This window comes from Staurois parvus, unplaced genomic scaffold (genome assembly GCF_062004578.1).
Source record: "Staurois parvus isolate SC_StPar_1 unplaced genomic scaffold, SC_StPar_1.0 ptg001079l, whole genome shotgun sequence".
NCBI lineage: Eukaryota > Metazoa > Chordata > Amphibia > Anura > Ranidae > Staurois > Staurois parvus.
The window spans coordinates 54414-81825 of NW_028318875.1; the positions used below are offsets into that span (position 1 = coordinate 54414).

Below are 27412 nucleotides of genomic sequence, written 5' to 3' on the forward strand. Positions count from 1 at the left end.
CATGTCTAACAAATGATGACTGATCTGCATGTTCATGAGGGAAATAAGGATTTGATCCCCTTCGCAAAACATGACTTAGTACTTGGTGGCAAATCCCTTGTTGGCAATCACAGAGGTCAGACATTTCCTGGAGTTGGCCCCCAGGTTCGCACACATCTCAGGAGGGATTTTGGCTCACTCCTCTTGGCAGATCCTCTCCAAGTCATTAAGGTTTGGTGGCTGACGTTTGGCAACTCGAACTTTCAGCTCCCTCTACAGATTTTCAATTGGATGAAGGTCTGGAGACTGGCTAGGCCACTCCAGGACCTTAATGTGCTTCTTTTTGAGCCGCTCCTTTGTTGCCTTGGCCGTGTGTTTTGGGTCATTGTCATGCTGGAACACCCATCCACGACCCATTTTCAATGCCCTGGCTGAGGGAAGAAGGTTCTCACCCAAGATTTGATGGTACATTGCCCCGTCCATCGTCCCTTTGATGCAGTGCAGTTGTCCTGTCCCATTAGCAGAAAAACACCCCCAAAGCAGAATGTTTCCACCACCAAGTTTCACAGTTGGGATGGTGTTCTTGGGGTCATAGGCAGCATTCCTCCTCCTCCAAACACAGCGAGTTGATGCCAAAGAGCTGGATTTTGGTCTCCTCTGACTACAACACTTCCAACCAATCCTCCTCTGCATCATTTAGATGTTCAGTGGCAAACTTCAGCCGGGCCTGGACATGTGCTTTCTTGAGCAGAGTGACCTTGTGGGCACTGCAGGATTTCAGTTCTTGTCGGCGTAGTGTGTTACCAATTGTTTTCTTGGTGACTGTGGTCCCAGCTGCCTGGAGATCATTGACAAGATCCTCACGTGTAGTTCTGGGATGATTCCTCACTGTTCTCATGATCATTGACACTCCACGAGGTGAGATCTTGCATGGTGCACCAGACCTAGGGAGACTGACACTTGTTTTGTGTTTCTTCCATTTGTGAATGATTGCACCAACTGTTGTCACCTTCTCACCAAGCTGCTTGGCAATAGTTTGGTAGCCCAGTCCAGCCTTGTGTAGGTCTACAATCTTGTCCCTGACATCCTTGGACAGCTCTTTTGTCTTTGCCATGGTGGAGAGTTTGGAATCTGATTGTTTGATTGCTCCTGTGGACAGGTTTTTTTTATACAGGTAACAAAATGAGATTAGCAGCACTCCCTTTAAGAGACTGCTTCTAATCTCAGCTTGTTACCTGTATGAAAGACACCTGGTAGCCAGAAATCCTGCTGAATGATAGGGGATCAAATCCTTATTTCCCTCATGAACATGCAGATCAGTCATCATTTGTTAGACATGCATTTCTGCTGAATTTGTTGTTGCTATTCTGTCTCTCAGTGTTACAATACACCGAACGTTCGATTTTTAGACCGATCATTTCTTTGTGAGTGGGCGAACATTCAACATCAGCAGGGGAGCAAATACACATTTCCTTCACTGTAAATCCCCTTTCTTCCCCATTCTGATGCTCGGTTTGAACTTCACCAAGTCGTCTTCACGATGTCTAGATGCCTAAATGCATTGAGTTACTGCCATGCGATTGGCTGATTAGCAATTTGTATTACCAAGCCATTGAACCGGTGGACCTAATAAAGTGGCTGGTTAGACACTGCCCACCCACCTGCTCCACACCTATGTGCTGGAACTGCCCAGGGGCTTCCAGAAGGCAGGGAGGAGCAATCAAACCCTGCAACATTGGAGTCCCAGAACAGCCAGAAGCAATCCACCTGCCTCACTGGCTACAAAGGAGCCAAAAACTAAAATCGACCTAAACCGAGCAAAAACCTGACCAGGAGGATGCTACAAAAGAGAGAACAGTGCCAACCCCACCAGTGCTGATCATTGGGTTCTGCACTCGTGATGCCCATCTATGGGGGTTCAATAAGAAACCTCAGACTCTTTTGTATTCAGATATCTTTATTGCGTGCATTACACAACGTTAACGCCAACCCGCATCATTTTGGAACTTACACATCGTGTACACTCAACCCAACGCATTTTATAGGTTCAAAAACAGAAAAAAAAGTTGGGGGGAGGGGGATTGGAATAGTCGAATGAGCAATTGAAATGGATTCGAGGGGAATGGGGATTATTAATCGCTTCCCGTCCGCCCTATAGAAGTACTGCTACAGGGCGGCACGGGTGCACAAAATCACGTATATAGACGTGATTTTGCAGTTCCGGGTAGGGGGCATGCACGTGCCCTACCCGCCTCTCCATTCGTGGCCTCGGCTGTCAATCACCGGGTCCCGGCTGTTGAATACTCGCTGGCGCCCGGTGATTGCCGAGCATCTCCGAAGGGGAGGAGGACTGTTTGCATACAATACAGTTCTCCTCCCTGTCGGCTCAGGCACACTGCTTTGGATGGCTCTGCATAGCAGCATGCGTACAGTGAAAGACACAGCCCCTAGTGAAACAGCACACTGTTAACCCTTTGATCACCCCTCATGTTAACCCCTTCCTGCCCAGCGCCATTAGTACAGTGTCAGGGCTTTTTATTAGCACTGATCACTGTATTGGTGTCACTGGGGATGTTTACTAACTGTCCTCCTCCCTGTTGGCTCGGGCACACTGCACGCACAGCCATCCAGAGCAGTGTGATTAGGTGAAGTACACACACCCCGCCCCCTAGTAATAGACCCTGCCCCCTAGTAAAACACTCCCAGCACACAAGTAACCCTTTGATGGCCCCTCATGTTAACCCCTTCCTGCCCAGTGCTATCAGTACAGTGTCAGTACTTTTTTTATTAGCACTGATGACTGTATTGGTGTCACTGGGGATGTCACCAAGTCAGTTCCCCCAAGTGTCGGAATGCCCACCGCAGTCCAGCTATAAGTCGCTGATCGACGCCATTCCTAGAAAAAATGTAAAAAAAAAAATCTCAGTGTCTATACCACCATTTCCAGACGCTATACCTTTCACGTAAACCAATTAATTTCCACGTATCTGGATTTTTTTTTTTATTTTAGCGAAGACACGGAGCAGAATACATTTTGGCCGAAATTTATGAGGAAATTTGATTTTTAATTTTTCTTGCTACTGGACAAGTTTAATAGCGAAAATTTTATTTTTTTTGTAATGCAGAAAATTTTAAAAATCCCAGTATCTATACCGTCATAACTTTCACATAAACCAATTAATTTAAACATATTGGGATTTTTTTTTACTTTAGCAAAGACACGGAGCAGAATACATTTTGGCCGAAATTTATGACGAAACTTGATTTTTTACACTTTTTTTACTGGACGTGTTTAATAGTGAAGTCAAAAATAGTTTTTTTTCTCAAAATTATCGGTCTTTTTTTTTATAGTGCAAAAAGAAAAAAAAAAAAAAAAAAAAAAAAAATCGCACGGCGATCAAATAGCACCGAAATAAAGCTCTATTCGTGGGGAAAAAAGGACATCAATTTCACCTGGGTGCGGTGTTCCATGATCGCGCAATTGGCAGTAACGCAGCGCCGTAACGCAAAAAATGGCCTGGTCAGTAAGGGGGGTGGGAATCCTCTGGAGGGGGAGAGGGGGGGAATCCTCTGGAAGGGGAGGGGTTAAAATAGATGGGGAGGAGTCAGACATTAACAGAGGCCAATAGAAGTGATGGTGATGGGAGGTCATAGCAGTGCATAGGAAGATCCCTACCTATAGGGATCCAGCAAAAAGCACATAAAAAAGTATCCCCAGTTGGGTTGCAAAACGGGAAATCTGAACTTTTTCGGTTCTTCAGAAACACTTAAGTGGTGTTACAAAAACGTTGTTCCATATATGACAGGACTGGGCTCTTTGCTACCCTTCCTCTGAGAGACTCGGCGAATTAAAAACAAAAAAATGGAGGTGTGATCTCTAATGTGCGGAAAAATATCAATCATAAAGAAAACATTTCCCGCACTAACGTTACTGCGCCTTGAGGTTCGTGTGGGACCTCTCATGCCTGGAAAGATTGGATTTCTGCGAAAAACATTTCCCGCACTCGAGACAAGAATACGGGTGCTGCTCCCCTGTGTGAGATCTTTGATGGGTGATGAGCTGAAACTTCCGCTGATAACGTTTCCCGCACTCTGGGCAGGAGTACGGCGTCTCCCCCGTGTGAGACCTTTGATGTATGACAAGTTGTGAACGCTGTTGGTAGCATTTCCCACACTCGGAGCAGCAAAACGGCTTCTCCCCCGTGTGAGATCTCTGATGTTCGACAAGAACCGACTTCCGTTTGTAAGATTTCCCGCACTCAGGGCAGGAATATGGTTTCTCAGCTGTGTGGGACCGCTGATGTATGACTAGTTCTGATTTCCGTGGGAAACATTGCCGGCACTCGGGGCAGGAATACGGCTTCTCGCCCGTGTGGCATATCAGATGTACGTTGAGGATGGATCTATTGGAAAAACATTTCCCGCACTCGGGGCAAGAATACGGCTTCTCCCCGGTGTGAGATCGCCGATGGATGACTAGGTTGGCTTTCAATCGATAACATTTCCCACACTCAGGGCAAGAATGTGGCTTCTCCCCTGTGTGAGACCTCAGATGTACGGTGAGCTCAGATTTCCACAGAAACCGTTTCCCACATTCAGAGCAGGAATATTTCCTCTCTTCTGTGTGAAATCTCTCATGTCTGGCAAGTAGTGATTTCTGTGTGAAACGTTTCCCACACTGAGAACAGGAATACGGTTTTTCACTCCTGTGGTATTTCTGATGTGCAGAAAGATGGGCTTTCTGTGAAAAACATTTCCCGCACTCAAGACAGGAAAACAGCTTCTCCTCCGTGTGAGTTGTCTGATGTCTGACCAGAGTTGATTTATAAAGAAAACATTTCCCGCACTCAGGACAGGAATGAAGCTTCTCACCCGTGTGCGATCTCTGGTGCACACTAAGATGATATTTACGTAGAAATAATTCCCCGCAGTCAGGGCAGGATAGTAGCTCCTCACCTGTGTGAGTGCTCTGATGTCTGATCAGAAATGATTTATAAAGAAAACATTTCCCGCACTCAGAACAGGAATGTAGCTTCTGACCCGTGTGGGACTTCTGATGTGCAGAAAGACCTAATTCAGAGCTAAAACTTTTCCCGCACTCAGGACAGGTAAGTGTCTCCTCCCCCTGAACCCCGGCCCCATCCCCCACAGTACGAGGTTGCTCAGAGGGATCCCATGGTCTCTCCACACTGGGAAGTCCACCATCTATAGTGGAGCTCATTGTCTTTTCTCCGGCACAATCTCCTGGGATGTCCTCATCTTCCATTTTACAACCTGGAGATAAAGTGAGACGATCCTTTGAGGGTTTCTCCATGGCGGGTCCTGGAAAAATAGAAAAACATCATCAATAGATAGGAGAGGGTTAGTTCACTTCCATCAAGATTCCATCTGGATCAGGGAGATAGGAGGAGCAGATGTTCTCTGTGGATGTCCCAACCAGCTGGGACTCCTCCCCTCTTCAAAGGGCCTTTGGTCCTCCCAGATCACTTCTACATTTACACCTCCTTGTCAGAGGAGCAGGAACCAATGGGGGGCTGGGGGGCGGTAACAGAGCAGAGATAAGAGAAGAATATATTCTGGTCACCTGTGCTGATCTCTGTAGGAGTGTCCTCCTCTATGAATGTCCTCCTCATTCCAGCCTCCTCTGTATATTGCTGATCATCCCTCACATACGTCTCTTCTACTTCACCCTCAACTTTCATGTTCATCAGATCTTCACCCTAAACCAACAGAATGGCAGAAAATAACATCTGTAACATAGAAGGATTTATGATGTGAGATCACATAGAACATCTCATCTTGTAGAGTCCACACATCGTCTCCACATGTCAGAGTGTTCCATCACTTTATGTTCCCGACCCTCAACTCCACCAACCTGATGATGGTGAGGGATGGTGTGACCTTCCTGTGTGGAATCCCGGCAATACAGAGGACGGGGACATTTCTCTGGGGGGTTCCTGGTATTAGGTGGCTCCAACATGTTCTTGTGTCCTCCAGAAAGTTCCTCCAGCTCACCATACTCCTCATCCTCCTCTTTAACAACAATATTATAATCCCCGAGATTTGCACTCTAAATATATAATAAGACCTTCATTGTAACAAACATCTTTGTGTATAAATCATAATCATTATTAATTCTTGATCATCTACCTGATGATGGTGAGGGATGGTGTGACCTTCCTGTGTGGAATCCCGGGAATACAGAGGACGGGGACATCTCTCTGGTGGGTTCCTGGTATTAGGTGGCTCCATCATATCCTTGTGTTCTTCTGAAACCTCCTCCATCACTCCATACTCCTCATCCTCCTCTTTATAATCTTCCTTTACAACAATATTATAATCCCCGAGGATTCCAGTCTGAATATATAATAAAACATTAATTGTAACAAACATGCTGTGTATAAATCAGAACTACCAATAATTGTCAACCATCTACCTGATGATGGTGAGGGATGGTGTGATCTTCCTGTGTGGAATCCCGGGAATACAGAGGACGGGGACATCTCTCTGGTGGGTTCCTGGAGCTGGATGACTCCACCATGGTGTCCTGGTACAGATCTTTGCGAAACTCCTCCATCACCTCATACTCCTCTTTTATCTCTTCTTTGACTTCAACTGTAGAATCTCTCAGGTTTACACTCTGAATATATAATAAAAATGACATCAATGGTAACAATGCAGATAATGTACAGATCCTAATGATACTATCAGTGATTGTTCCTCATCTACCTGATGATGGTGAGGGATGGTGTGACCTTCCTGTGTGGAATCCCGGGAATACAGAGGACGGGGACATCTCTCTGGTTGGTTCCCATGACTGGATCCATCTGTCGGAAACACACACACTGACTGAATCCATTGTTTCTATGTGTTTATCAGATGATGGGGGATCTAGGTGGACCCTCCGTACTGCTCTCTCCTTTACAATAAAGTCTCCTCTTACCCGGTGATGTGAGGGGCGGCTGATTGTCCATCATGACGTCCTTGTAGAGGTCCTTGTGTCCTTCTAAATACTCCCACTCCTCCATGGAGAAATAGACAGTGACACCCTGACACCTTATAGGAACCTGACACACACAATGATACAGTCACCATCCAGACACATCCCTTGTCTGTTACTGGAGAATGTCCCAGAATTCCCGGCACCGCTCACCTCTCTGGTCAGCAGCTCGATGATCTCTCTGGTGACTTCTAGGACCTCTGGTTGCTGTTTTTTCCAATTTTTTGTTTATTGGCCAGCCTATAATTAAAAAAAAAAAAAAAACAGCATTTTTTCATGCACAAAATAAAAATGTTTTATACCCTTAAAAAGTCCTAAATAAAAGATATAAATATGTGAATAAATCATCAAGTTTTTGTCAAGTTGCCCAACTCATGGTCACATGGCATCTCCTGAACTTGGATGATGATCTCCAACCACGAAAGGTTTAACCCCTTCAGGGGCAAAACATTCCCCCACTTACGGGCCGGAACATTCTCTTCATGTTGGAGATGTGTCACCTTTCCCACCAATCACCTCCCCAACTTCTCCCTCTATATTAATGAATTATAATTTTTTTTTTAAATGACATTGGGAGTTTTATTTCATAGCAGATTTATAGATTTCTTTGTGATCTTTAATTGGGAAGAAAGAAGCAAAACAACCATTACCTCCTCTGCTGCCACTTCCAGCAATGTCTCCTCTCTACTTCCTCCCCGACTCACCTCTCACCCACAGCTTCCTACTTATACCTGACATCACTTCCTGTCTGTACCTTCTATCACTTCCTGTCTGTACCTTCTATCACTTCCTCTCTGTACCTTCTATCACTTCCTGTCTCTACCAGAGATCACTTCCTGTCTGTACCTTCTATCACTTCCTGTCTCTACCTGACATCACTTCCTATCTGTACCTTCCATCACTTCCTGTCTGTCCCAGACATCACTTCCTCTCTATATCTTACATCACTTCCTGTCTTCCATAGAGACTTCCTTTCTGGGTAGAAGTGAGATCTTCGTGGAGCTCTGAGGAACTGCAGCCCCGAGAAATGTCTCGTATTTTGGACTTACACCAACAATGAGGCTTAGTTTATTCCACCGACACCAATGGGACTTATCATATCTCACTGACACCAATGATGGGACTTTTTACCCCACTGACACCAAAAACTGGGTTTACTTTATTCCACCTACACCAGAAATGTTTTGTTTTTTTCCAACCAACTGATACTGTCACGGTGTGCCAGACCTGCTCCTCTCCCTCACTGCAGCTTCCCCTACCTCTCCCCCCTCTCATCCTGTCACGGCTCTTTGAAGCTGAGCCACCCAGGATGAGAGGTGTGACTCTCGTCATCCTCCATCCCCTATCTCTCCCAGCTGGAGGGGGAGAGATAGCCTCCCGCTGGGAAATTCACACCTCCCCGGCCACTCAGCCAAGGAAGGGGCGCCCCCCCCCCCCCACGAGATGTCCGGGCCGTGGCAGTCAACCTGACGCTGCACGGCCCTGATGAGTACAATGCGGGCACAAGAGCTTCCTGCGCCTGCACTCACCAACAGACAAAGACCACGCTCTCGAGAGCGCGACCCATGTCAAGGGGGCGTGCCTCATTGCCCGGCGATGCGGCGCAGGGCCAGCTGTTGCCGGGGCAACCGGGAAGCGTCCTTCGCAGCTTTAAAAGGCCGGCCTCTTCCTCGTGTGCACCTGCTTCCCACCGCTGCTGGACTCGCAAGCCGCTGGGAGGTCTGGTTGGGGGGATCGGGCCTCCGCAGCCATCCCCGCTGAGCACTCTGCAGGAGACCCCCCCAAAGGTCAGAACCATTACCCGGTGCCACTCTGCCAATACTCCAGGGCTGTGAGTGTCCCTGGAAAGCTGACTGCTGGGAGGGCCTCTGCCTGCTGACCGCTGCTGTCCCTGGAAGGCTGACCGCTGTGAGGGCCCCTGCCTGCTGATTGCTGCTGTCCCTGGAAAGCTGGCCGCTGTGAGGGCCCTTGCCTACTGATTGCTGCTGTCCCTGGAAGGCTGGCCGCTGTGGGGGCCCCTGCCTGCTAATCACTGCTGTCCCTGGGAAGCTGACTGCTGTGAGGGCCCCTGGCTGCTGTTCGCTTTGTCCCTGGAAAGCTGACCGCTGTGAGTGCTGCTGTCCATTGCTGAGTGTCCCTGGAAGCTGTCCGTTGCTGAGTGTCCCTACAAGCCGCCTACCGTGAGTGTCTGCAAGCCGCCTACTGTATGTCCCTACAAGCCGCATGTTGCGGAGTGCCCTGGACTGCCCCTATTGTGTGTTCAGACTACCCTTGTCATGAACTGCCCCTATTGTGAGCTCAGACTACCCTTGTTTGAACTGTCCCATTGTCATGGAAATTTTGTATTGTTAGTCGAACTTTAAATGTGTCATATATTCGTGTTATTCATATGTCTCTCGTGTGGCTTAATTAAAGCTCTGAAGGCTGCAATTGGGCCATGCGCATGTACAATGTTTGTATTACAGTACTCAGCTCGGTAATGGATGAGATGGCGGATCTGCGCTTATAGACCGGCGTGTATACCACCACGGCATTCGATGCGAATGCCGCTGGCAGTAGACCGCGGGCCTGTATCCACATATCAGCAGCATAGTACCACATGGGCTCCGTGCCGCAAGGCGCCAAGCGGTACGAACTCCGCGTGTAGGCTTATGCATATCTTACAACCCATTACCAATCTGAACTGTATCTTGGATGGATGTGTTTTAATAAAGATCGTATCGGGCCCATCCAGGTACAGACTGATATTTCTAGGGAATGCTTGTACAGAGAATGGACATACTGCTAGGAGCTGGAACAAGAGATCTCCACTGAGGGCTCATGGGAGGAAGGGGAGGAGATATGCTCTCCACAGAGGGCTCATGGGGGGAAGGGGAGGAAGTCTGCTGACCTCAGAAGGCTCATGGGGGAGGACCAGTGACAGATAATAGGAAAGGCTATGCTCCAATCGGAATGTACATCTTGTGTATAGGCACTCCCCATTGCATTGTTCTGTGGGAGGGATTTGACCTTATTCATGTGGGGGGGCGTGTGTGTATTTGTAATAAAACCAGAGGGGAGAAAAAAACTTTCCTTATGTGAATTCAACCATCAACCTGAGAATGTCGTGTGATCATTCTAGGGTAATGGAGCTCCATCACCCACATTTCAACAGAAGCTAAAGTAGCTGGATGGGCAGGAATCATGTAGTTTAGCTGCAGTCGTGGTAAGCGAAATTCGCACAGCTTTATGGGGGATTTCTGCGCATCCAACTGCGAGTACTCACGGTAAGGAGAAATTCGTTAAAGCGAATTTCCAAGACAGTTTGGCGAGCCTGGTGGATACTAACGCGTATTCTGGGATAGCTAACCGAGCACGAGGGGGGAATGAGCCATCATGAACTAGCAAAAAGTATGCCGGCACATTTCAGGTCTCTCTGCCATTAAGAGGATCGCTTTTTGCACGTTCGTGTGGCTGATTTCGCTCTCTGTTAGCTAACAAGAATTACCGCTTAGCAAGGACCTTTTTGTCCTAAAATCTTGATTTGTGGGTGAAAGACGAGGGTTTGTCTCTGCGGAGAGCAGCAGAGGGGGGGGTTTGGTTGGCTGGATTTGGTCAAGTTTAAAAATCTTCCAACCAAAAATTAAACGGGTATATGTTTTAGTGGGTAAAAGTTGTTGCATAGTGTTAGGTAAGTATTTGTGGGTTGTAGGTACTGTGGTGATTGCTCTACCCCCCTCCACGTGAGGTAATTATTACAGTGCTGAAAGGTTTAGGTTAATTGTTAACTGTTGTAAGATCTTTGTGTGTATGTAGTCTGTACTGTGTTTTTTTTGGTACTACTGCTCCCAGCAAGCATGCAGCAGGGGGTCCTTTCTGTTACATGTGCATGTTAGTGTGATATGTTGGTGTTTTATGTCTGTTCTGTGATTATACCAAATTGTGTTGTATGTGTACTTCATATTGTTGTGTAATTGTCCAGTGTATGTTCTGTCCAAAAGTCTGTTTTATGTAAGAGGTTAGAGGCAATTTTGAGGCTAGTGTCTGCTACCATGTGCTTCTCTGTGGGGGGCCACTTTAGTGTCTGCTACCATGTGCTTCCCTGTGGGGGGCCATTTTCTTGACTAACCACATGTGCTGCTTTGTTTGGCAACCAGTTGTGACTGCCATGTGGCTTCTCCACCATTCCTTTTTCCAAGTTTCGCTTTGAGTTTCAATGATCTCTATGCAATGTGCATGAAGTTTCCTATATGCATTTGACCCATTTTGTGGTTTTTAATCCAAATTTTTTACAGTTTAATTTGTTTGCTTTTAGCTTTAAATTTGCGTATTGCCAGCCAATTTAAAGTGTGTTAAGCGAGTTTTTCCCTCACGTGTTCCACATTTAGTGAGCGCGGTGAAGTCTGGGTTTTCGCACATAGATTTCTTGTATAGTGATTATGTTTTTCTTGTGTTTTTCCTGTTAAAAGTAGTTCCTTATTGTAAAGCGGGTTTGTTTTAAAGCTGCTGCGTTGCGTGTTTCGCATCCAGCAGACTTTTTGTGTAAACGGTTTTAGGTGGTTGCAGCGAAGATTGCGTGTGTAACGCAGATCGTTTAGCGGTGCAGGTATGAGTGATTTTTGCGTCAGCAACAAGGTTACTTTTGGCGCAGTTTTTCGGTTTACCTCTGTGTAATTGTTTTACTGTGAAACGTCCCGTGTTTTCCATAAGGTTCCACTTTGTCCTTTTTAACGGTTTTTCAGGTTGAAAAGGGGTTTTTCTGTGTGTATTATGAAAGATTTTTCTTTACACAAATTTCCTAAAGGTCAGTTAGCAGGTTTCCGGCCAACCAGTGACCCCTAAGTAACATCCAAGAACCCCTCTTTTTGTTTTGACTTGTGTTAGCTACTGTGTGCAGGGAGAGAAAAGCCACTTTCATCATTGTGCGGTGTGGCCTGCCAAACACAGTGGGTGATGAGAACCACATAAATTACGCTGTGCGAGTGGGCGGTCCAGGGAAGTGTAACGCTTAGCCTGGTTACCACAAACACTTCGGGTGGTTAGGATCACATAAATTGCGCTGTGGGAGTGGGAGGTGTGCTCTCAGTCTGACCGCCACTTGATGCGCTTCGGGTGATCGATAAGAATCACATAAATTACGCTGTGCTGGGAAAGTGGTGGAATCAGGCCTCTCGGTAGGATCCCACCGAGTGCTCCAGGGGGTAAACAGGTACCCGGACGCGGGATATATACCAGTGACTAGTCACGATGGGCAGTAGTCAGTCCATGAAGAGAGAGGGGGAACCAGCCCTCTTCAGGGTAAGGACAGCTGCACAACTGATGAAGGTGAGTTTGGGGGGGAAGTCTACAGAACCCCTCAAAAGGTGGAATAAATGGTCGAAGGGTACCAGATGGGAAATTCCCCGGGAAGGTACATTTGACGCATGGAGGTGGGAAAAATTCATCTCTGAATTTGAACCACGGATGCAGGCGTCAGAACTAGAGATCGCACAGCTATGGCTTCACAGGTCAATCCAATTAGGGAAGCAGGGCATACATAAACTGGTGTCTGTCCGGAAGAACCAGGTGATGTATACCTGGCCTCCAGAGGGAATAAAACAGGAGGATCCGGTGTCATAGGTGGAGGAAGCTCTTTCAGGGCTGACTCTACTAAGGCAGGCAGGATCAGGGTCTGCTGGGGTTCCCGAACAACCAACAGTGGCTGAGAGAAGTATAACTGCACCTGTCTCTTCTGTTAGTGACGTCACTCTTGACGTACCTTCTGTGTCTTCTGTATCTATGCCTCAGCCTCTACCTCTCCCTTCTCCCTGCTTCACCCCAGCTCCTTCTGTTTCCAACTATGAAGCCTACTCAACAACCGATTTGCAGACTATCTGCGAATCAAGGGGAATAGACACCCGGTTATTGCAGGGTGCTATATAACCACTCATGAGGAGATGACTTCAGGGGGCAAAGAGTTCTGTACACAGCTAAAGGCAAAGCTTCCAGAAATGTATGGCGCTACCTCTACTACGGACATGATGAAGCTCACCCAGGGTCCTAATGAGGAAAGCGCCTGCTTCTGGCGCCGTCTCAAGCAGACGACACTGGATGCGGATCTGGAAGTTGGACCTGATGCTCCAACTGAAGGGGTAAAGGTGACCGCGACGCACATTCTGTTGTGGGCCAAATTTTTGGAAGGCATCGATACTAAAATTCGGGAAAGGGTGGTTCTGGCCCGACCCGAATATAATGAGATGTCTATCCCTGCTATCCTTTCCACTCTTGCGGCAATAGAGAGGGAAATGGATAGAAGAAAACAGGACAAGGCCAAAGTTCTTATGTCCCAGACCCCACACGAAAGACCAAGGGATCTGGGTCACAGGAAGGATAGGCCCCCACCCAGGTGCTTCCAGTGCCACCAAACGGGGCACATGAGGAGGAGCTGTCCCCAATTACCTAAAGGTCGGTGGCAGTTCATTCCTGATGAGTCCTCCGCCCCTGTGACCACCATGGTAAGTAACTCCTATGAATTCTCATAGGAAGTTGACAAATCGGTGTCGGCCCTGATCCATCTTTTTCTAGAGGAATTAAAATATCCCCTCCCTTGCCTCACCGACACCAGTGCAGCAAGAACGGTCTTGCGAAAACAGGACATCCAAGGCAAGGTACCCCTCTCAGGGGAAAGCCCTCCTAACCCCTACTAACCTCACTATCAAACGATGCACTATTCTTAACCCAGCTTCTCTTCTTCCTGTGTTGGAAGATGAGAAGGGGGGGGAGGACAGCAATGACAGTGCTGAATTTTGCAACACGACTAACAATACTAACACCTCTTCTGCTAACATGTCTTCTTTGTCCACTACTAACCTCTCTTCCAAAGGACACGACTGCATTTCTTTGGTGGAACTGGAGTCAGCGGCGACACACCCCATATCATACCCCGTAGCGCCAGGTGATTGGGTCGTCCTAAAGAAACATCAAAGAACCGGACTCGAGCCACGGTTCACCGGACCATACCAAGTCCAGCTGACGACACCTACCTCACTCAAGCTCGAGGGACGAGACAACTGGGTGCACGCAAGCCACTGCAAGAAGCTTTTCAGCTACACCAGAGAATGAGGGGTGTCATTTTCCTTTTTGTTTGTATGTCTTACATGTGTGTGAACGGAGGAAAAGACGGCAGATACCCCAACCTTTTATTTAAAATGCATCTGCGTTTAGCCAGAACCGCCAACAAAACCAACTGTTGGGTATGCTCTAAGCCCCCACCCAGTCATCACATGTCCGCAATGGCCGCTGTTCATGCCTTATATGACATCCGCGTCGGCATGAAAAAGCAAGGGACCCCTGGTCAGCCCCCACGTAGACATTTGTCTGTAGAACTTAATGACACATTTTTAGCAGGTAACATCAGTTTTAGCACCAATATTAGCTCTAGCTCCTGTAGGAACCTCGTCAGTCCATTATGGGTAACTGGGCAGCTAGGCAGCCCTCAGGTGTGCTTTAACATCAGCTTTGGCACAGGTAACAAGTTTGTTGGGACTACCACCTGTGAGGGAGGTATAACTGTCAATCTGACTAACCAGACTTCCCTTCTGAGTAACCACACTGACCGACCAGACCACGTGTGTTGGAAGGACGGATGTGATGTGCAGACTGAGGGAGCAATCCCCCAGTCTGTGCAACTGTTGCTCAGTGCCAGAGGCCGAACGAGGAACTCCTCCTGCTCTGCTCTGACAGGTCCATACTATTTTCTGTGTGGTTCGGCAGCCTATAGAACATTTTCCCAGAACGCGAAAGGTTCGTGTGCCCTCATAAAGCTAGTCCCCGCATCCTATGTAGTGATGGATCATGAAGAGTTGATGGTCCACAAGAAGGTAAGGATGGCAGGGAGAGTTCGCAGGGAGCTGTTCTCTGAGGGCGACCAGGCATGGGCTTGGTTCCCTTCATGGACAGGTTGGGGAATAGAACTTATGAAGCGCCTGAACAATCTTTCTGTCATCGTGGATAGTATGTTTAACGAGACCGTAGAGGCTGTCAGAGAAATTGCCCAAGAACAACGGCAGATGGGAATTTTAGTGCTTCAGGAGAAGATGGCCCTTGATTATCTTTTAGCCGCCAAAGGGGGGTTCTGTGAGTTCATCGGAGAGGATTGTTGTACTTGGATAGAAGACACCGATGACAAGGTCCAGGCCCATATGGACAAAGTTAGTGAACTACAGGGAAAAGCTAGAGCTATAGCTAGTGAGGGTTGGAATCCGTTCAAGGGTTTGGGAGGATTGGGAGATCTCCTGTTCTCCATCGGATCTTGGTTGAAGGAAGTGGGAGTGTATGTCCTGATGCTTCTCTTTTTCCTCTGCCTCTTATATGCCGCGGTGAGATGTTCCTGTTGCCTCATCGACCGTGTAAGCCAAGCTCGGGCAGACAACCACATCTCCATGCCCGCTCCTGGGATTCCACTCCAAACACTGATCGGAGGAAGACCTCACCAACCAACCACCTTCTCTACAGATTACGTCCTGGCTTCCCTCTAATTTATCTCCCTGAAGACCACATTCTCCAAGACCTCCAAGCAAGCTTCAAGCCTCATCATGGTTTGTGTCTGCGATTTGGAAAACTGTCTGGGTCGAGACCAGCCTTGTGTGGCCCCGTCTGCAGGGGAAATTTGAGAATCTGCTGCTGGATCTCCCCAGACCACCGTGGGATCACAAGCCTTATTCATACCACAAGTCTGTTTGTGGTTTTTGCAAGAGCCTTCCTGTAGTGAAGGTTCCAACGCTCTTGAGGATCATTGCTTCAATCAAGCCTGTTTGCGTCGAGTCTGCGTCGGGTCTTGTTGTTTCAGGTACCCCGTGGAGCTTTATTCTCAGGGACAACTACAGGAACTCTTTGAGGTTTTGAGACTACACCCATCAAGCTGAAGAAGATCAAGAAGGGACACGAGGAGAATATGATAAAACAGGAGGGAATGTCATGGAAATTTTGTATTGTTGGTCGAACTTTAAATGTGTCATATATTCGTGTTATTCATATGTCTCTCGTGTGGCTTAATTAAAGCTCTGAAGGCTGCAATTGGGCCATGCGCATGTACAATGTATGTATTACAGTACTCAGCTCGGTAATGGATGAGATGGCGGATCTGCGCTTATAGACCGGCGTGTATACCACCACGGCATTCGATGCGAATGCCGCTGGCAGTAGACCGCGGGCCTGTATCCACATATCAGCAGCATAGTACCACATGGGCTCCGTGCCGCAAGGCGCCAAGCGGTACGAACTCCGCGTGTAGGCTTATGCATATCTTACAACCCATTACCAATCTGAACTGTATCTTGGATGGATGTGTTTTAATAAAGATCGTATCGGGCCCATCCAGGTACAGACTGATATTTCTAGGGAATGCTTGTACAGAGAATGGACATACTGCTAGGAGCTGGAACAAGAGATCTCCACAGAGGGCTCATGGGAGGAAGGGGAGGAGATATGCTCTCCACAGAGGGCTCATGGGGGGAAGGGGAGGAAGTCTGCTGACCTCAGAAGGCTCATGGGGGAGGACCAGTGACAGATAATAGGAAAGGCTATGCTCCAATCGGAATGTACATCCTGTGTATAGGCACTCCCCATTGCATTGTTCTGTGGGAGGGATTTGACCTTATTCATGTGGGGGGGCGTGTGTGTATTTGTAATAAAACCAGAGGGGAGAAAAAAACTTTCCTTATGTGAATTCAACCATCAACCTGAGAATGTCGTGTGATCATTCTAGGGTAACGGAGCTCCATCACCCACATTTCAACAGAAGCTAAAGTAGCTGGATGGGCAGGAATCGTGTAGTTTAGCTGAAGTCGTGGTAAGCGAGATTCGCACAGCTTTATGGGGGATTTCTGCGCATCCAACTGCGAGTACTCACGGTAAGGAGAAATTCGTTAAAGCGAATTTCCAAGACACCATGGCGTGCCTGGAGTATAGCTACCTGGGCTGTCCCCCTGAGTGCTTGAGCCATCGCTACCCGCTGAGTCCCCGTGAGCCTGATGTTGTCCCTAGAGAGCTGTGTGGGAGCTGTGCTGAGGTCCGGCCCCACAGCCAAAGTCCCGCTGAGGCCCCGTGAGCAGGTTGTTGTCCCTATAAAGCTGTGTGGGAGCTGTGCTGAGGCCAGGCCCCACAGCCAAAGTCTCGCTGAGTCCCCGTGAGCCTGATGTCCCTAGAGAGCTGTGTGGGAGCTGTGCTGAGGCCAGGCCCCACAGCCAAAGTCCCATTGAGTCCCCGTGCACATGTTGTCCCTAGAACATTGTGTGGGAGCTGCACTGAGGTCAGGCCCCACAGCCAGAGACCCCGTGAGGCTGCTGTTGTCCCTAGAGAGCTGTGTGGGAGCTGTGCTGAGATCTGGCCCCACAGCCAAAGTCCCGCTGAGTCCCCGTGAGCCCGCTTACCGTGAGTGTCCCTACAAGCTGTATGTTGCGGAGTGCCATGAACTGTCCTAATTGTCTTTTGTAGTTCAATAAAGCTTTGTGTGTTTACCATCTTCTTTGTGTGTTCTGTCCTGCCTACGCTTCCGTCACAGATACCAACGCTGGGGATTATTTTATTCTACTGACACCAACGATGGGACTAATTTTATCCTACTGATGCCAACGATGGTGCTTATTTTATTCTACTGACACCAGAAATGTTCTTTTTTAACCCACTGTCACCAACACTGGGGTTTTATTTTATTACACCGACACCAACGATGGGACTATGATAGTTCATTGACACCAATGATAGGACTTTTTATCCCGCTGCCACCAATGATGAGAATTTGATCCACTGACACAATGATGAGACCTATTTTACCCCACTGACATCAACAAAGGGACATATTTTACCCACTGACACCAACAATGGGACTTATTATATCTCACTGACACCAATGATGAGACTAATTTTATCCTGCTGACGTCAACAATGGTGCTTATTTTATTCCACTGACAGCAGAAATGTTTTTTTTTAATACACTGTCACCAACGATAGGGCTTATTTTATCCCACTTACACTAATGATGGGGCTTAATTTATTCCATTTACAGCAATGGGACTTATTATATCTCACTGACACCAATGATGGGACCTTTTATCCCAGACACCAATGATGAGACTTATTTTAATCCTCTGACACCAATGATGAGACCTATTTTATCCCACTGAGAACAACAAAGGGACTTATTTTACCCCACTGACACCAATGGTGGGACTTATTTTATCTCACCGACACCAATGATGGGGCTAATTTTATCTCACCGACATCAATGATGTGACTAATTTTATCTCACCGACACCAATGATGGGACTAATTTTATCCCACCGATACCAATGATGGGAGTAATTTTATCCCACCGACACCAATTATAGGACTAATTTTATCTCACTGACACCAATGATGGGACAAATTTTATCTCACCGACACCAATGGTGGGACTAATTTTATCTCACCGACACCAATGGTGGGACTAATTTTATCTCACCGACACCAATGGTGGGACTAATTTTATCTCACCGACAGCAATGATGGGACTAATTTTATCTCACCGACACCAATGATGGGACTAATTTTATCCCACTTACGCCAACAATGGGGCTTGTTTTATTCCACTGACACCAGAAATGTTTTTTTTTTTAAACTCACTGACACCAATGATGGGGCTTATTTTATCCCACGAGCACCAACGATGGGCCTTTTACTTTCCGTTGTTACCAATGATGGGGTTCATTTTCACTCACCTCGTACCAGTGCAGGGGCTTCCCCTCTGTGTAGGGTGTCAGGGCTGGGCTCCTATTTAGCGAGCTGCTCAGCTGTCGGTTAATTACCAGCCGCTCGTCTCCACGGTGACTCACCTTGATACCATCACCTGCCTCATTAGCCCCGCCCACAGTCAGCTCCATTGGCTATTTTAGCAGCTTAGCTCATTTCCTCCTTGCCTGGTCTATGATCTCCAGTGTGTTCCTGTGTACGACTCCGTCTGGCTGACTTCTCTTCTGCTTCCTGTTCTTGGCTACGCTGACTTCTGGTTTCCTGACCCCGGCTCGTCTGATTACCCGCTCCGGCATCTTGGCTTCTGTTTCTGACTACGTTCCTGAACTGTGTTAGTTTTGCTGTTTCTTTAGTTGTTTTTTTTTTTTTTTAAACTAGACCCCCTAGAGATTGTGATGACACCTTAACCACTTCAAGCCCGGCCGCTGTTTATAAACAGCTGGACGGTGGCACTCCAGAGGTGGGTTGCCGTTCATAACCAGAACCTGCCATTATGGACTGTGCACGCTCTCTGGGAGCGACCCGGGGCCCGCTGTGTCCTCCGGATCAGATCATTGTGTGGGACCTCTGTGCGTGGTCCCCATCATGTGATCACTGATTGGCCAATCAGTGATCACATGCAGAGTAGTAAGCAAGAGGTCACTTCTGACATCATTGCTTACTACGTGTGAAATCTGTGAATGATCACAGAGATAACATGGTACAGGGCCATTCACAACAGCCTAGTACCATGTGCCAATCACAGCTCACACAGTATTTCTCAATGGCTGCAAGAATGCAGCCAGAGAGAAGGAGAAATGATTCCTCTTACAGCCTTTATGGGTGTAAGAGCAATCAGTGTAAAAAAAAATATATATATTCATCCCCCCCAAAAGTAGTAGAGTGTCGCCATGATACTGCTAGGGTGACGGTATGTTAAAAAAAAACAATAATATAAAAAAATAAAAATGTAAAAAAAAAATTATTTTTGGTAAACTAATTTGAGTAATTTTTTTTTAACTAAAATAGCGGAATAAATTTTGGCCGAGATTTATGATGAAATATTATTTATTTTCAAAATTTTTGGACTTTTTCATTTATACAGCAAAAAAAATAAAAATCCCAGCGTTGAATAAATACCGCCAAAATAAAGTTTTATCTGTCTCAAAAAATGCTATAAAATGTATATGGGTCCAGTGTTGCATGACCGCGCAATTGTCATTCACAGTGTGATAGCGCTGAAAACTGGCCTGGACTGGAAGAGGGGGGAAATGTCTGGACTGGAAGGGGGGGAAAGTGTCCGGACTGGAAGGGGGGTGAAAGTGTCCAGACAGGAAGGGGGTGAAAGTGTCCGGACTGGAAGGGGGGGAAAGTGGGAAAGTGTCCGGACTGGAAGGGGGGTGAAAGGGTCCGGACTGGAAGGGGGTGAAAACGTCCGGACTGGAAGGGGGGAAAGCGTCCGGACTGGAAGGGGGTGAAAGCGTCCGGACTGGAAGCGGGTGAAAGCGTCCGGACTGGAAGGGGGGGAAAGCGTCCGGACTGGAAGGGGGTGAAAGCGTCCGGACTGGAAGGGGGTGAAAGCGTCCGGACTGGAAGGGGGTGGAAGCGTCCGGACTGGAAGGGGGTGGAAGCGTCCGGACTGGAAGGGGGTGAAAGCGTCCGGACTGGAAGGGGGTGAAAGCGTCCGGACTGGAAGGGGGTGAAAGCGTCCGGACTGGAAGGGGGTGAAAGCGTGCGGACTGGAAGGGGGTGAAAGCGTGCGGACTGGAAGAGGGTGAAAGCTTCCGGACTGGAAGGGGGTGACAGTGTCCGGACTGGAAGGGGGTAAAAGCGTCAGGACTGGAAGGGGGTGAAAGCGTTCGGACTGGAAGGGAGTGAAAGCGTCCGGACTGGAAGGGGGGGAAAGTGTCCGGACTGGAAGGGGGGGAAAGCGTCCGGACTGGAAGGGGGGAAAGCGTCCGGGCTGGAAGGGGGGGAAAGCGTCCGGGCTGGAAGGGGGGAAAGCGTCCGGGCTGGAAGGGGGTGAAAGTGTCCGGACTGGAAGGGGGTGAAAGTGTCCGGACTGGAAGGGGGGGAAAGCGTCCGGACTGGAAGGGGGGAAAGCGTCCGGGCTGGAAGGGGGGAAAGCGTCCGGGCTGGAAGGGGGGGAAAGTGTCCGGACTGGAAGGGGGTGAAAGTGTCCGGACTGGAAGGGGGTGAAAGCGTCCGGACTGGAAGGGGGTGAAAGTGTCCGGACTGGAAGGGGGTGAAAGCGTCCGGGCTGGAAGGGGGGAAAGCGTCCGGGCTGGAAGGGGGGGAAAGCGTCCGGGCTGGAAGGGGGTAAAAGCGTCAGGACTGGAAGGGGGTAAAAGTGTCCGGACTGGAAGGGGGTGAAAGCGTCAGGACTGGAAGGGGATGAAAGCGTCCGGACTGGAAGGGGGGAAAGCGCCCGGACTGGAAGGGGGTGAAAGTGTCCGGACTAGAAGGGGGTGGAAGCGTCCGGACTGGAAGGGGGTGAAAGCGTCCGGACTGGAAGGGGGGAAAGCGTCCGGACTAGAAGGGGGTGAAAGTGTCCAGACTAGAAGGGGGTGGAAGCGTCCGGACTGGAAGGGGGTGAAAGTGTCCGGACTAGAAGGGGGTGGAAGCGTCCGGACTGGAAGGGGGGAAAGTGTCCAGACTGGAAGGTGGGGGAAAGTGTCCGGACTGGAAGGGGGGAAAGCGTCCGGACTGGAAGGGGGGAAAGCGTCCGGGCTGGAAGGGAGGGAAAGTGTCCGGACTGGAAGGGGGTGAAAGTGTCTGGACTGGAAGGGGTTAAAGTAAAGACCCCTAAACTTTTGTAACTTGACCCCCCCTCGGTGCTCTCTTGCCTCCGACGATGACAAAAGATTCCTGCACTGCGTACATAACAGCCAGCAAAACCCATGTAATTAGTCACCATACAAATGTCATGATTTTTTAATATATGTAAAGTTTAATCCTTATATCTTTTATAGTATAAACCCCCAAAAAACTTTGTAAATATAATTACATTTGTTTATGGAATTATGTATCTGATTTTATATTGATGACCAGTCAACCAATGGCACTCGTGAACAAATGCAGCTGCAGGCTCAGAGCAGGGCTGCTGCACCAAATTGTCTTTTGGTGTAGTCTGATCTCCCCTGTTGTGTAGTCTGATCGCTCCTGTCGTGTAGTCTGATCTCCCCTGTCGTGTAGTCTGATCTCTCCTGTCGTGTAGTCTGATCTCTCCCGTCGTGTAGTCTGATCTCCCCCGTCGTGTAGTCTGACCTCCCCCGTCGTGTAGTCTCATCTCCCCCATCGTGTAGTCTGATATACCCTGTCGTGTAGTCTCATCTCCCCTGTCAAGTAGTCTGATATCCCCTGTCATGTAGTCTCATCTCCCCTGCTCTTCAACCAGAAGCAAAATTTAGCTCCTCTTTCACCACCAATCCTCACTTAGAAACGTACCCATGTTTGTACCAACCAGAAACACATATACACTATATATGCCAAGAGTATTGGGCCCGCCCTCCCAATCATGTGATTCAGGTGTTCCAATCCCCTCCCAATCATGTGATTCAGGTGTTCCAATGCCCTCAAAATCATGTGACTCAGGTGTTCCAATCACCTCCATATCATGTGATTCAGGTGTTCCAATCCCCTCCATGTCATGTGATTCAGGTGTTCCAATCCCCTCCCAATCATGTGATTCAGGTGTTCCAATCCCCTCCATATCATGCGACTCAGGTGTTCCAATCCCCTCCATACCATGCGACTCAGGTGTTCCAATCCCCTCCATATCATGCGATTCAGGTGTTCCAATCCCCTCCATATCATGTGATTCAGGTGTTCCAATCCCCTCCATATCATGTGATTCAGGTGTTCCAATCCCCTCCATATCATGTGATTCAGGTGTGCCAATCCCCTCCATGGACACAGGTGTATACAATCAAGCCCCTAGGCATGCAGACTGCTTCTACAAACATTGGTGAAAGAATGGGTCGCTCTCAGGAGCTCAGTGACTCCAAGCGTGGTCCCGTGATAGGTGGCCACCAGTGCAATAAGTCCATCCGTGACATTTCCTGGCTACTAAATATTCCAACTGTTAGTGGGATTATAACAAAGTGGAAGCAACTGTTAACAACAGCCACTCAGCCACCAAGTGGTAGGCCACGTCACATGACAGAGCGGGGTCAGCGCATGCTGAAGCACACAGTGCGCAGAAGTCACCAACTGTCTGCAGAATCAATAGCTAAAGACCTCCAAACTTGGTGTGGCCTACAGATGAGCTCAACAACAGTGCATAGAGAGCTTCATGGAATGGGTTTCCATGGCCGAGCAGCTGCATCCAAGCCTTCCATCACCAAGTGCAATGCTAAGCTTCAGATGCCGTGGTGTAAAGCACACCGCCACTGGACTCTAGAGCAGTGGAGACGTGTTCTCTGGAGTGACCAATCACGCTTCTCTGTCTGGCAATCCGATGGACGTGTCTGGGTTTGGCGGTGACCAGGAGAACGGTACTTGCCTGACTGCATTGTGCCAAGTGTAAAGTTTGGTGGAGGGGGGATTATGGTGTGGGGTTGTTTTTCAGGGGTTGGGCTTGGTCCCCTAATTTCAGTGAAGGGAACTCTTAAGGAGACATTTTGGACAATTTCATTCTCCCAACTTTGTGGGAAGAGTTTGGGGATGGCCCCTTGTTCCAACATGACTGCCCACCAGTGCACAAAGCAAGGTCCATAAAGACATGGAGGAGCCAGTTTGGGGTGGAGGAACTTGACTGGCCTGCACAGAGTCCTGACCTCAACCCCATAGAACACCTTTGGGAGGAATTAGAACGGAGACTGCCTCCTCCCCCGACATCAGTGCCTGACATGACAAATGTGCTTCTGAAAGAATGGTCCAACCTTTCCATAGACACCCTGCTAAACCTTGTGGACGGCCTTCCCAGAAGAGTTGAAGCTGTTATAGCTGCAAAGGGTGGGCCAACTCAATATTGAACCCTACGGACTAAGGCTGGGAGGCCACTAAAGGTCATGTGTGTGGAAAGGCAGGTGGCCCAATACTTGGGGCAATATAGTGTATACTACAAGAAGAAGCTGACTGCTTGGTGAATAGGTGAGAATTGTGGCTGAAAAGCAGGGGAGATCAAGGTAATCATGTTATCTGTCTCAAGGAACATGTGGGATCTCAGGTGTCTGGAGAGATCTGCTTTTTTTCAAAAACAATTCCCGCACATTCGCTGGCATTGGGGGATGTGTGGGATCTCAGATGTCTGGACAGATCTGCTTTTTTAGAAAAACATTTCCCACAGTCGGGACATAAATACGGCTTCTCCCCCGTGTGAGTCCTTCGATGTATAGTGAGGTCTACTTTATACACAAAACATCTCAAGCACTCGGGACAGGAATATGGCTTCTCGCCCGTGTGGGATCTCAGATGTCCAGGAAGGTGGGACTTCTGCGAGAAACACTTCCCGCACATGGGACAGGAATACGGCTTCTCTCCCGTGTGAGACCTGTGATGCCTGGCGAGATCTTGTTTACGCACAAAGCTTTTGTCGCACTCGGAGCAGGAATACGGCTTCTCGCCCGTGTGATATATTTGATGGGCGACAAGTTGTAATTTCTGAGAATAACGCTGTCCGCAATCAGGGCAGGAATACGGCTTCTCGCCCGTGTGGGATCGCTGATGTCTGGAAAGATGGGCCTGCTGTGTGAAACATTTCTCACACTGTGGGCAGGAATACGGCTTTTCCCCTGTGTGGGATCGGTGATGCCTGTCTAGTAGCGATTTCTGTGAGTAACATTGCCCGCACTCGGAACAGGAATACGGCTTCTCCCCCGTGTGATACTTCTGGTGTTTGGTAAGATGGCACTTCTGTGAAAAACACTTCCCGCATTCAGGACAGGAAAACGGCTTCTCACCCGTGTGAGACCTTTGGTGTCTATCAACATGTGACTTTCTGACAAAGCACTTTCCGCACACGGGGCAGGAATAGGGCCGCTGACCTAAGCATGAATTTTTTTGCTCATGGAGATGATGTTTATGGGATCCTGTAAAGGTAATCATATTATCTGTCTCAAGGAATACTACACCTCTTACAGTTGGAGGTTCCTCAGGATAAGAGAGATAAAATGGTCTATCCACAGTAGGTGGCCCCAGATGGACATCTGGGGTAACAAGGTTTTCTCCTGGACAGTATTGCTGGGTGGTGGAGCTTTCTTCTGGACAATATTGTTGGGTGGTGGAGCTTTCTCCTGGACAATATTGTTGGCTGGTGGAGCTTTCTCCTGGACAATACTGTTGGGTAGCAGGACTTTCTCTTGGACCATATTGTTGGGTTACGGGGCTTTCTCTTGGACCATATTGTTGGATGGTGGAGCTTTCTCCTGGATAATATTGTTGGATGGTGGGGCTTTCTCCTGGACAATATTGTTGGGTGGTGGAACTTTCTCCTGGACAATACTGTTGGGTAGCAGGACTTTCTCTTGGACAATATTGTTGGGTAACGGGGCTTTCTTCTGGACAGTATTGTTGGATGGTGGGGCTTTCTCCGGGACAATATTGTTGGATGGTGGGGCTTTCTCCTGGACAATATTGTTGGATGGTAGGGCTTTCTCTTGGACAATATTGTTGGGTAACAGGGTTTTCTCCTGGACATAGTTGTTGGGTAGCAGGGCTTTCTCCTGGACAATATTGTTGGGTAGCAGGGTTTTCTGCTGGACAATATTGTTGGGTGGTGGAGTTTTCTCCTGCATGATATAGTTGGGTGGTAGGGTTTTCACCTGGACTATACTGCGTGATGTCCTCATCTTCTACTTTACAGTCTGGAGACAAAGTGAGACAATCCTCGGCGGTTTTCCTGACATCAAGTCCATACACTAAAAATTGAATGAAAAGATTACTGCTAGACACAAGCAAGTTAGTCGACTTAAACCAAGGTTCTATCTACACCAGGCAGATGTGGAGTGAGTGCTGAGGATCTTACGCTTTTACCCTCAAGTGAACCAGTAACTGGGACCTTTGGATCATCTTTCCAGCTCAATTCTACATTTACAAAACCTTGTAAAAAATTGAGGTCTGTCCTTTTACTGACAATGGTACGGTAGTCCCCAATCCCTCTATTGTTCGTTTATGTCATACACTTCCTTATTCGGCCAATGATGTAGTAATGAATGACAGAGAGGAAGAACCCAGTCGGTGTCAAAGAGTGAGAATGCCTGAAGCTCAACCAACTTGGAGCATGCATGGCACAAATAAGGACCTAAACTATAAAATGAAGTTCTTGAAGACCACCATCAATTGGGTTCATGACTCCTTATATATTATCACTTTCTGACAAATATGATCAATTAATAACATAAGGAAGAGCCCAACTGGCAATCAAAGAGTGAGGATGAGAGGAGCCCAACCAACTTGGAGCATGCATGGCACAAATAAGGACCTAAACTATAAAATGAAGTTCTTGAAGACCACCATCAATTGGGTTCATGACTCCTTATATATTATCACTTTCTGACAAATATGATCAATTAATAACATAAGGAAGAGCCCAACTGGCAATGAAAGAGTGAGGATGAGAGGAGCCCAACCAACTTGGAGCATGCATGGCACAAATGAGGACCTAAATCATAAAGGAAGAGTAACGTGATCTTGAGGACCACCATCATTGAGTTAACGACTCCTCACTTATTATCACTTTATGAAGACATATGAATTCAGGTGATTCAATTAAAAAACTTACGTAAGAGTGTAGGAGGTGCCAAACGAATGTGAAAGAAGTACGTTATGTTTACTAAAGCAGCGGACAGAACCTAACTGAAGGGTAGGAGAACTTAACATTTCATATGTTCTCACCCTGCTCTGGTCCAAGGAGGATGGTATGAGGAAAGGAAATGTGTTTAGTGTTTATGACCCACCTGTGCTGATCTCTGTAGGAGTGTCCTCCTCTATAAATGTCCCCGTTATTCCATCCTCCTTCATAGACTGCTGATCATCCCTCACATACACCTCTTCTCCTTCTGATTTCACCTCAACTTTTATATCTATCAGATCTTCACCCTAAACCAAGAGAAGGAGAGAAAATAACTTTAGTAAAGTATAAGATTTAGTTTGCACATATTAGACTGTTGAGGACTTTCATGTTCTGGTTGGTTTGTCCCATCTACCTGATGATGGTGAGGGATGGTGTGAACTTCCTGTGTAGATTTCAGGGAATACAGAAGACGGGGACATCTCTCTGGTGGGTTCCCATGACTGGATCCATCTGTAGGAAACACACACACTGACTGAATCCATTGTTTCTATGTGTTTGTCAGATGGCGGGGTTCTAGGTGGAACCTCTGCACTGTTTCCCCCTATACAAGTTCCTCTTACCTTGGAATGTGAAGGTTTGGCATTTCTCTATCTTCACATCCTTCAAGAAGTCCTTACTGTCTTCTAAACACCCCCAACCCTATATCAAGAAATAGACAGTGACACCCTGAAACCTTATAGGAACCTGACACACACAATGATACAGTCACCATCCAGACACATCCCTTGTCTGTTACTGGAGAATGTCCCAGAATTCCCAGCACCGCTCACCTCTCCTGTCAGCAGCTCCATCATCTTCTTGGTTACTTCTAGAATCTTCTGCATGTTGTGTCTCTCAGGGTTTAGGGAGTCACATGGAGGCACCGTGATGGTCATATGATCACCTGACTTCAGAAGAGGAAATCTCTATATTTA

General features: G+C 47.9%; 4 protein-coding genes across 10 annotated transcripts in view; 2 read left to right on the forward strand and 2 right to left on the reverse strand.

Annotated features, from left to right (window-relative positions):
• The window catches only part of LOC149440459 (uncharacterized), a 200408-nt gene that overhangs the window by 29787 nt on the left and 143209 nt on the right, over positions 1-27412 (forward strand). The window lies entirely within an intron of this gene.
• The window catches only part of LOC149440461 (uncharacterized), a 60714-nt gene that overhangs the window by 16007 nt on the left and 17295 nt on the right, over positions 1-27412 (reverse strand). The window contains exon 1 of one of the 2 annotated variants that reach the window (XM_089658519.1): positions 7133-7221. The exons of the other annotated variant lie outside the window; for it this stretch is intronic. The gene's annotated coding sequence lies outside the window, so the exon portion shown is untranslated. Of the gene's footprint in view, positions 1-7132; positions 7222-27412 lie in introns of those variants that run through there. 2 annotated transcript variants of the gene reach the window in all.
• LOC149440463 (uncharacterized) overlaps positions 1919-27412 on the reverse strand; it is a 28895-nt gene continuing 3401 nt past the window's right edge. The window contains exons 3-11 of one of the 6 annotated variants that reach the window (XR_016307596.1): positions 27269-27403; positions 6923-7046; positions 6709-6806; positions 6416-6619; positions 6130-6336; positions 5855-6049; positions 5564-5699; positions 2936-5301; positions 1919-2875 (exon numbers count right to left, since the gene is read on the reverse strand). Coding sequence is in view for 5 of the 6 variants with exons in the window: in XM_089658521.1 (XP_089514647.1) it covers positions 3908-5301; positions 5564-5699; positions 5855-6049; positions 6130-6336; positions 6416-6619; positions 6709-6806; positions 6923-7046; positions 27269-27403 (2493 nt within the window). In the remaining variant the exon portion in view is untranslated. The other 5 variants (XM_089658521.1, XM_089658523.1, XM_089658522.1 and 2 more) reach the window with 5 other exon arrangements.
• On the forward strand, positions 7924-17459 carry LOC149440464 (uncharacterized). Its single transcript, XM_089658579.1, has 2 exons — positions 7924-9159; positions 13821-17459. Exon 2 carries the CDS (start codon positions 14056-14058, stop codon positions 15472-15474), a length of 1419 nt encoding a protein of 472 aa, XP_089514705.1. The 5' UTR covers positions 7924-9159; positions 13821-14055; the 3' UTR covers positions 15475-17459.